Genomic DNA, 11,269 nt, shown 5'->3' with positions numbered 1-11,269 from the left:
GTCACTTCAAAATATGTATACAATCCAACTTTGAAGACCTCCTGTGACCTTGACCTTGAAGCAAGGTAAACCAAACTGGTATCAAAAGATGGGGCTTACTTTGCCCTATATATCATATATAGGTGAGGTATTGAATCTCAAAAACTTCAGAGAAAATGGGAAAAATGGGAAAAATAGCTGTTTTTTAGGCAACATTTATGGCCCCTGCGACCTTGACCTTGAAGCAAGGTCAAGATGCTATGTATGTTTTTTGGGGCCTTGTCATCATACACCATCTTGCCAAATTTGGTACTGATAGACTGAATAGTGTCCAAGAAATATCCAACGTTAAAGTTTTCCGGACGGCCGGACGGCCGGACGGACGGACGGACGGACGACCCGGGTGAGTACATAGACTCACTTTTGCTTCGCATGTGAGTCAAAAAATTGACAGTTATTTCCAAACATGGTCTATTCAAGATGCTACAGTCAGTGGAAATGTTCAAGCGACTTCACAGTGACTTACCCAGAGTGCAAATGGCATGACGATAATCCTCGTCAAAGGACAGTTTCATCAGTGCTGCAATGGCGGGACCTGGATGGTGGTCAATGTCTGCTGCTTTGCTGCCTGAAAAACACAACGTTTACATCAGGACAAAACAAACTCTGTGATAACAGTCACCCTTCACAAAAGGCACTTGCTGGTGAACACCCGAAGGCCTATGTATACATAGGGAAAAAAAACAAACTTTTAAGACTTACAAAACTCTGAGTAAAGAAAGGAGTCTTGCAAGGAAGTTAAATTTATCCTACATACGTGAGAGAGACACCCGTGAGATAATAATCGTTCAAATCACACGTGTGTATATCATGTAAATGAGGTCATGTCAAGCAAGTCTGGCAGGGACCTGTTTTTCCACTGCTTATGATGCCAAAGTCACCGAGACAAACGTCATTATAGAAACACAAATTGCGCTCGCTAATTACCCTCGATGAATCTTTAGAACTAACACGTGACGCCACACTTTCAGAGTGACGTTTCTTTGCTTTGACGTAATAGATTGCACGAGGCTTTAGAAGAGATCGAGGTTCCAAAACAAGCGTCTTCAATTTAGCTGCCTCGAATGCAAGACATTTTTAGCTTAAAATACACGTAAGTACAGTATGTAGAATAAACAGAATACTACATGGCTTGCTGTGTCGTACCAGATTTACACTCGTTGCTTTTTCAAATAGTGAACAGCTCGCTTTCGCTCGCAGTTCAATATTTTAAAAAACAACTCGTGTAAATCTGGTACGACACAGCAAGCCATGTAGTATTCTCTATGTACGACATAATATATGATCACAAAATCTGAAAAAGCATGGTGGAAGGTCTGACATCAAGGGTTCTTAATTAAACAGGGGGGGGGGGGGGGCTCAAATGTCTTTCTTTCTTTATTTGGTGTTTAACGTCGTTTTCAACCACGAAGGTTATATCGCGACGGGGGGAAGGGGGGTGATGGGATAGGGGCACTTGTCAATTGTTTCTTGTTCACAAAAGCACTAATCAAAAATGTGCTCCAGGGGCTTGCAACGTAGTACAATATATGACCTTACTGGGAGAATGCAAGTTTCCAGAACAAAGGACTTAACATTTCTTACATACTGCTTGACTAAAATCTTTACAAACATTGACTATATTCTATACAAGAAACACTTAACAAGGGTAAAAGGAGAAACAGAATCCGTTAGTCGCCTCTTACGACATGCTGGGGAGCATGGGGTAAATTCTTCCCCCTAACCCGCGGGGGGTGTTTTCCATTCATAGCATCTGTAAACTAACCTCCATATTTAAGACTAGCTCCCTTTAAAAAAAAAACTGATTTAGATTTGTAGCAATCTTACGACATGCTGGGGAGCATCGGGTAAATTTTATCTCGTCCCAACCAATATAGGACTCCCCCTAACCCGCGGGGGGGCGCTCAAATGTGTTCCAGCTCCAAGTTCCAAACACTTATAGAGAGCAGGTAGAAAAAAAAGAAGTGGCAAAATTGAAGTTTTTTTCCTCAAAATTTTTTTTCTTCTCAACATTCTACCATATAGACGTTGTCATGGAATTTTGGCATAACTCATTTCCGTTGTCTTCCTCATTGTCTAACGCGTGCGGTTGGGCAATACGTAAGGTACAGTGCAGCATGTGCAATTAAAACATCATCGTTAACACTCACCTGCACCCTCCTCCTCCTCCTCCTCCTCCGCAGTGGTCTCCCCTCTCTGCTGGTCGCAGTGGGCGCGTATCTGTTCCAGGAGGCGCAGGGTTCGAGCCTCGCGACGACCGCGTTTGTCGTCGGGGTTGGAGTGGACGATGTTATGCAGGGCGGCAGATGCGCGGGCTCTGGCGGCGGCACTGCCTCTGGTGTTGCCCAGGAGACCAGAATCCTTGTCACTACCGTGGAGAAGTTGGATCAGGAGCGGCAGGCAGCCTGAGAGAAAGGAGAACAGGTGTTAGTAACGCAGATTCAGTTCAAGTTTTTGTTATCATAAGTACCATGCTTGTGTTTCTTTGTCTTTTCTGGCAGATGAAATATGCCCTGCTGCAGGGTGAGTGGTAAATGAAGAAGAAAGAAGCTATCTAATCTTTCTTATGACGGCTTACTAGTGCCAAAACCTGGGGTTACCCATTATCACGTGATAATTACTAATTAACGCTGTCAGTTACTGTTTTCACTCGTTAGTTACTCATTTTCACGGGATAATTAGTAATTTTCACGGGAAAATAACTAATTTTTAGTTTTGGCACTAGCAATCCGTCAGGAAGTGAGCCAAAACTAAAAATTAGTAATTAACAGGTGAAAGTTAGTAATTTTCCCGGGAAAATTAGTAATTAACACGTGAAAATTGTAATTATCAAGGGAAAATTACAAATTTTTCCTTGATAATTACAATTATGAGGTTTTGGCACCAGTAAGCCCTATGACGGCTTACTGGTGCCAAAACCTGGGGTTACCCATTATCACGTGATAATTACTAATTAACGCTGTCAGTTACTGTTTTCACCTGTTAGTTACTCATTTTCACGGGAAAATTACTAATTTTTTAGTTTAGGCACTAGCAATCCGCCAGGAAGTGAGCCAAAACTAAAAATTAGTAATTAACAGGTGAAAGTTAGTAATTATTCCGGGAAAATTAGTAATTTTCCCGGGAAAATTAGTAATAAACACGTGAAAATGGTAATCCTAACTAATTTTCCCTTGATAATTACAATTATGAGGTTTTGGCACTAGTAAGCCGTCATACTTTCTTGCACACTTTTGCTTCTATTTTTCTTCAACAGTCTGATGGCAGCAGCCTTGCTGTGCCTTTCATTCGTGATAATCTTTTTATTTCATTCTTTACATCTCATCTCATCGGACTACCTTGATACAGTTGACCCCCCTCTTACGACATGCTGGGGAGCATCGGGTAAATTCTTCCCCCTAACCCGCGAGGGGTATTTTCCCTTCATAGCATCTGTAAACTAACCTCCATATTTAAGACTCACTCCCTTTAAAAAAAAAACTGATTTCGATTTGTAGCAATCTTAAAAGGGTGGTTCCCCTTTAATACTCTTCAGGATGATTGTATCCTCTCTCATCCTCACCCGACTGTCTCATGGCGATACAGCTGTCCTGTGAGGAAGACATGGCCAGCAGTGTACGAGACATGTCGTCCTTGTCGTGAGTCCCCAGCATGGACAGCAGGGAGTACACCATCTCCACCTGTCGACACAATAACATTAACAACAAGATGAAGGCAAAAGATATCACATGACCAAAGGGAAGTAAGGGCTCTAAATGCATATATTGCTATTTCATATGTTACGTGGATTTCCATTGGTCAATTGGGCAAAATTGAGCTCAGTGCAAAAGTGATATCGACGACATATCAGTTTTGATATCGACGACCTCTTTATTGCTTCCCCACTTCAAAAACAAAAACACCTAAATTTAAAAACAAACAAATATATATGAAAATGTAATGATCCCAGAATTTAGTTGAACATGTGACTAAAGACTTTTTGTAAGAAGAGACATTTCGAAATACTGAAAAGTACAAGAAAAGCGTGAACAAAAAGAAATCATAATCAGAGGGAGGGTCTCGATTTTGATATCACTGTCTCAACAGACCATAGCAGAAGATATCATCACACAGTCCGTCAATATTGGGTAACGACATGTGTAATAGAGTAAGCGAGAGTTCTACGGAACTAGTCTCCTGGCACCTGAGAGAATAACAAGCATTGAAATGAACATGCGACTTTCATCCTCTTTTTGAAGGAAAAGATAACCTAAGATGTACCCAAAAAAGTTAACATCAAACTGTACAAATTTGTGCCCTCATGGGCAAATCGTTATTTTTGATTGTTATATTTAGTCAAGTTTTGACTAAATATTTTAACGTAGAGGGGGGAATCGAGACGAGGGTCGTGGTGTATGTGTGTGTGTGTGTGTGTGTGTGTGTGTGTGTGTGTGTGTGTGTGTGTGTGTGTGTGTGTGTGTGTGTGTGTGTGTGTGTGTGTGTCTGTCTGTCTGTCTGTCTGTGTGTGTGTGTAGAGCGATTCAGACTAAACTACTGGACCGATCTTTATGAAATTTGACATGAGAGTTCCTGGGTATGAAATCCCCGAACGTTTTTTTCATTTTTTTGATAAATGTCTTTGATGACGTCATATCCGGCTTTTCGTGAAAGTTGAGGCGGCACTGTCACGCCCTCATTTTTCAACCAAATTGGTTCAAATTTTGGTCAAGTAATCTTCGACGAAGCCCGGGGTTCGGTATTGCATTTCAGCTTGGTGGCTTAAAAATTAATTAATGACTTTGGTCATTAAAAATCTGAAAATTGTAAAAAAAAATAAAAATTTATAAAACGCTCCAAATTTACGTTTATCTTATTCTCCATCATTTGCTGATTCCAAAAACATATAAATATGTTATATTCGGATTAAAAACAAGCTCTGAAAATTAAATATATAAAAATTATTATCAAAATTAAATTGTCCAAATCAATTTAAAAACACTTTCATCTTATTCCTTGTCGGTTCCTGATTCCAAAAACATATAGATATGATATGTTTGGATTTGGATTAAAAACACGCTCAGAAAGTTAAAACAAAGAGAGGTACAGAAAAGCGTGCTATCCTTCTTAGCGCAACTACTACCCCGCTCTTCTTGTCAATTTCACTGCCTTTGCCATGAGCGGTGGACTGACGATGCTACGAGTAAAATGGCATTGCGTTCAGTTTCATTCTGTGAGTTCGACAGCTACTTGACTAAATATTGTATTTTCGCCTTACGCGACTTGTTTTTGATCTTGCTTCAACAAAAATGTATTTTTCACGTCTAATATAATATTGCCAGTCCTGTCAGTACGTTCCTGAAACAGAAAATTATTCATCAGCTTGTTACAAGTTATTCATGGTCGATAATTGTGAAGAGTTGTGTCTTGTTGTCATTTTTGTTTTTGTTTTGTAGCATTAACCTATTCATGGTTTTTGAAATAAATGTTGCCTTGCCTTGCCTTGATTAGTACACACAGAAAGAAGCGCAGCTTGCATGTCTTACCTTTGTACCAAGCTGCTGTGGCTGAGGCTTGGCGGAGGCGGAGGACGGTGCGGAGGACTGGCTGGTGCTGGTGGTGTGGGTGTTATTGGAGTTAAAACTCATGACGCTGCTCTCACTGCTGACACGACCGACACTTGCGCTGCCCCCTCCGGTGCTGGTGGAGTTGAAACTCATCACGCTGCTGACGCTGCCGCTGTCTCCCCCTGTGCTGCCTGGCATGCTCATGTCTGAAATGGGAGTTGTTTTTTTATTAATTTGTTCTATGAATGTCTAAATATTCTTCTTCTTCTTCCTCCTTCATGGGCTGAAACTCCCAGGTTCACTCATGTTTTTGCATGAGTGGGTTTTTACGTGTATGACCGTTTTTACCCCGCCATGCAGGCAGCATACGCCGATTTCGGGAGAAGCATACTAGGTATTTTCGTGTTTTTATATAACCCAGCGAACTCTGACATGGATTGCAGGATCTTTTCTGTGCGCACTTGGTCTTGTGCTTGCATGTACACACGAAGGGGGATAAGGCACTAGCAGGTCTGCACATAAGTTGAGCTGGGAGATTTTTGTCTTTTAATTATTAAATCAGAAGCCAAAAATACTTTCGTCATGTTTTTCTCTATTTCGCATTTCATTCAGTTCATGTCATTCTTCAGGAAAAATCCAGGTTTCCTCCACTACAAAGAGACTTACAGTACACGACTCTCTTTACCATCCACATACCTTTGTGAATAGGCCATGCTCCATGGTACATCGCTGCGGCCGCATCTGCGTTCAGAGGCATTCCGGCTGCCATGCCGCCGTGACCTTCCACCTCCTGGGTCAAGGTCACATCAGCTGTCTGCACGGCAACTGTTGCTAGGTAGCGGCCATCCGTTGTCTTGGCAACCACCCTCTCACATGCGTAACCACCCGCTTCCTGGCCAGGGACTGCTGAGAACATCTGTGAACAGACAAAACCAACATAATTTTATGATCGAACTACAGTCAATTCCGGTTAATCGGCCATCCGGATAATCGGCCAATTTTCCCTGGGACCGAATTTTTTTGTTCATAGTTATGTGTTAAAATGTTCGGTTAATCGGCCACCACGAAAACTTAGCACATCGGCTAAACGGCCACCTCACACTTTTCACGTTTTTGTGAGTGGTTCAATGATCATTACTCACATGACAGCACAAAGGTCTGCCAGTGAGTTGACTGAGTTTACACACTGTGATCGAAACAACTGACAGTCAAACACTGACTTGCTTGTGCCGAAAGCCTCTTTGCACAAACCATGGCGACGAAAAGGAAAGACTACAGCGTCTTGGAAAAACTTGAATTCTTGGACAAAGTGAAAGGATATCCCCCTAACACATCAAAATTGCAGCTTGCAAATCAGTTACGGGTCCCAAGAAAAACCCTTTGTCGATGGATTAACGATGAGGATCATCTCAGGAGTGAAGCTGTAGGTGGACGCTTGTCTGTCTCAAAGAAAAGGAAAAGAGGAGGAAAAGACGATGAAGTGGACGAGGCATTGGTTGATTGGTTCAATATGCCCTGGAAAATGCCTTCGGGGAAGAAGAACTGCATTGCCTGGACGTTGTCTGTGCTGCAGTGAGGAAACGTGCCAGTGCCAAACAGAAGCAGACGACACTGGACACATTCTTTGGAGACATGTAGAGCACGTATGCCAATGCACGAAACTTCCGCTTTCCGCTACCATAAGTAACTTCCAACATCCAACATTTTTGTTCTGAGGAACTTCTCGATGCGATGTTCGGATAATCGGCCACTTCGGATAATCGGCCATAATTCAGTCAGTCCCAAAAGTGGCCGATTAATCGGAGTCGACTGTATTTTTAACACTTGCTATGATTTGAAACATGACTGTAAAGGTCACCACGAAAGACGAAAAGTAACTTGACACTGTCTCTGAGTCCTCTCCAAAGTGGTGTTGTTCAAATGCCAGTCATTCCTTGTTCACAGGAAAAAAACTTGCAAGCAGCAAGTGGAAGTTGAAAATGTCTACGATTACCTTTGTCCGACCGTATGAACTCACAAGATAAAGACATAGCAAAAGTTTCAACTGCGGAAAAAATCCCTAATTTCATTTTCAAATTTTCCTGATTTCTAAGTCCTTTTTAAGCACAGATCTACACAAAATGATTCAGCAGTCTCACCTGGCCTCTGCCTTCAAACTATAACATATGTGACCCTCCACCACGGAATGAGTCGCATGTCACCTTTGCATGATTTTCATATTTGTACATTTTCCTAAAGTTTTTTATGCTCTATCCAGTGGAGAAAACCGTTTGAGAAAAGAGCGAAAACTGTTTGAGTTATAAGCCTGTGACTAAGGTGACCCTCACACTGTTACCAGACACTCCCCGGACTTATATTAAGCCTAGCGCAGAACCGCGCGAGGTGACATGCGACTCATTTCGTGGTGGAGGGTCACATATTTCCTCTGAACTATAAATCTTATCCAAACAAATATTGCCTCAGTGCTCAAAGGGCAACAAATCTCAGCTCCAGATTCATAGAATTAAAAAAAAACAAAAAAACAAAACTTTTGTAACATTTAGTTCAGGACAAAATGAACATTTAGTCATTTAACAGCGATTTCCTTGGATGCATCTTTTTACATTTAGTCAAGTTTTGACTAAATGTTTTAACATAGAGGGGGAATCGAGACGAGGGTCGTGGTGTATGTGTGTGTATGTGTGTGAGAGTGTGTGTGTGTGTGTCTGTGCGTGTGTGTGTGTAGAGCGATTCAGACTAAACTACTGAACCGATCTTTATGAAATTTGACATGAGAGTTCCTGGGGATATCCCCAGACGTTTTTTTCATTTTTTCGATAAATACCTTTGATGACGTCATATCCAGCTTTTTGTAAAAGTTGAGGCGGCACTGTCACACCCTCATTTTTCAATCAAATTGATTGAAATTTTGGCAAAGCAATCTTCGACGAAGGCCGGACTTTGGTATTGCATTTCAGCTTGGTGGCTTAAAAACTAATTAATGAGTTTGGTCATTAAAATTCAGAAACTTGTAATTAAAATAATTTTTTTTTTAAACGATCCAAAAATAATTTCATCTTATTCTTTGTCATTTTCTGATTCCAAAAACATATACATATGTTATATTTGGATTACAAACAAGCTCTGAAAATTAAAAATATGAAAATTATGATTAAAATTAATTTTCCGAAATCGATTTAAAAACAATTTCATCTTATTCCTTGTTGGTCCCCGATTCCAAAAACATATAGATATGATAATTATGTTTGGATTAAAAACACGCTCAGAAAGTTAAAACGAAGAGAGGTACAGAAAAGCGTGCTATCCTTCTCAGCGCAACTACTACCCCGCTCTTCTTGTCAATTTCACTGCCTTTGCCACGAGCGGTGGACTGACGATGCTACGAGTATACGGTCTTGCTGGAAAATTGCATTGCGTTCAGTTTCATTCTGTGAGTTCGACAGCTTGACTAAATGTTGTATTTTTGCCTTACGCGACTTTTTGTTTGTTTGTGGTCCTGAATTGAATGTTCCATTAATGTACCTTTCTTGTTTTTTGATTCTTGACGTTGGGATTTCTACATTCATGCTCATAGGCTTGGGTGAATCTTCATGCGTGAAACATTCATCTACAATATAACTTACAGCTCTGGTGAGGGTGGTGCTGGTTCCAACATTTCTGCGACTGACAGCGGGGGCCTGTGCAAAAAAGCATCAATAATGAAATGTCATGAAAATGTGACATTGTGTTCCGTTTCATAACAGAAACTGCACATGCAAAGACATGTTCACATAGGGCAAGTATGCATACACCCTGACATGTACATTTGTGTCTGTATACAAACCCATACATACATTCACACATGCATGCACGCATACACGAACGCACGCACACATGCATGCACACGCACACACACACATACACATATTGACACACACACACACACACACACAAAATCAGCTATGCCCCCACACTTACTAACGCCAAAAACGACACCAAACTTCACACACAAAACTATCCCTCCTCTTACCCGCTGGACCAGCTGTTGTTGCTGCTGCAGCTGCATCAACTCCGACTCGATGGTTCGAATCCGCCGCAGCCTGGCTTCCTGTCGCTGTGAGGACTGTTCAGCACTGCCCAGTTTCTCCGTCATGACCCCTTGAACCTGCTGCGCTTCAAACTCCAGCTGTCTCCGCGCCATGTCCGCTTGCAGGTTGTACTGGAGAAGAAAATAAAAAGTTATTCAGAAAACAGTCCAATAAAACTGAGAAAGGATGACGTAAATATGCAGTCACAATTTCACCTGATGAAATTAACAACCACTTTTTATTCCTTGCAGATAACTTGAAACGGCATGCAAGAACAACCAAATGACCCGTCTGTTTGTAATGACCCCTTCCTTCAACTAAGGAGAGAGAGAGAGAGAGAGAGAGAGAGAGAGAGAGAGAGAGAGAGAGAGAGAGAGAGAGAGAGAGAGAGAAAGTGACAGAGAAAGAGAGAGGAGAGACAGAGACAGAGACAGAGAGAGAGCGAGAGCGAGAGAGAAGCAGAGTGAGGGAGAGAGAGAGAGAGATAGAGGGAATGAGAGACGGACAGACAGGCAGACAGAGAGAGAGCAGAGTGAGGGAGAGAGTGAGAGAGAAAAGAGAGAGATAAAGGGAGAGAGAGACGGACAGACAGAACGAGAGACAGAGAAAGAGAGACAGAAAGACAGAGAGAGAGAGACAGAAAGACAGAGAGAGACAGAGAGAGAGAGACAGAAAGACAGAGAGAGAGAGAGACAGACAACGAAAACAGAGATAAAGAAAGAGAAAGAGACAAACAGACAAATTGACATGGACAGAGTAACAAGACAGACTGAGAGACAGACAGACAGACAGACAGACAGACAGACAGACAAAAGAGAAAGACAGACAGACACTGAGACAGAAAAAGAGAGAGAAGCAGGATAAGCAAAACACACATGGAAGCGGAAGGGCATAATTTATTTATTTATTGTAATGTTGATGGACTCACAGTGTCAGAGAGGGGCAGTGTCTCCAGCTTGCCGGTGATGATCTCAAGCTGTCGGTAGAACCACACCCTGTGCTGCTCCTCACTCTCTATCTCCTTCATCAACACGCTCCTGCACACACACACACACACACACACACACACACACACACACACACACACACACACACACACACACACACACCACACACACACACACACACCACACACACACACACCACACACATACACACACACACACACACACACACACACACACACACCACACACACACACACACAGACACACACACACACACAGACACACACACACAGACACACACACATACACACACACACATACGTAACTTATATTAATCAACACAAATGTAAGTGGGAACATAGCCCAGTGGTTAGGACTTCAGCCTTCAGTGCAGAAAATTCAAGGTTGGAATCTGAATGTTTCCGATCTCTCCGGTCAACTTCTGTGAACACCTGCTACATGTAGTGCTTTTATTGCCGTTCCCATGTACACGAAGACACAAGACCAAGTACACACGCAAAAGATCGAGTAATCCACGTTAGAGTTTGATGGGTTATAGAAACACAAAAACTCCCAGCATGCATTCCCTCCAAACCGGAGTTTGACTGCCTAAATGGCAGAGGAGGGAGCGGGGGCGGGGGGGGGGGGGGGGGGGGGGGGGGGGGGGGGGGGGG

The 11,269-nt window shown here is 42.2% G+C and overlaps 1 protein-coding gene across 1 annotated transcript in view; it reads right to left on the bottom strand.

Moving 5' to 3' along the window:
• Positions 1–11,269, bottom strand: part of LOC138951461 (adenomatous polyposis coli protein-like) — a gene marked incomplete in the record, with an annotated part of 79,696 nt that overhangs the window by 18,621 nt on the left and 49,806 nt on the right. The window contains 8 exon segments of the mRNA XM_070323055.1: positions 506–607; positions 2,190–2,444; positions 3,602–3,719; positions 5,562–5,788; positions 6,279–6,498; positions 9,206–9,259; positions 9,592–9,780; positions 10,578–10,686. Of these exon segments, the coding sequence (XP_070179156.1) occupies positions 506–607; positions 2,190–2,444; positions 3,602–3,719; positions 5,562–5,788; positions 6,279–6,498; positions 9,206–9,259; positions 9,592–9,780; positions 10,578–10,686 (1,274 nt within the window).

This window comes from Littorina saxatilis, linkage group LG16 (assembly GCF_037325665.1).
Source record: "Littorina saxatilis isolate snail1 linkage group LG16, US_GU_Lsax_2.0, whole genome shotgun sequence".
Taxonomy (NCBI): Eukaryota; Metazoa; Mollusca; class Gastropoda; order Littorinimorpha; family Littorinidae; genus Littorina; species Littorina saxatilis.
This window is presented reverse-complemented; position numbering and strand designations above follow the sequence as displayed.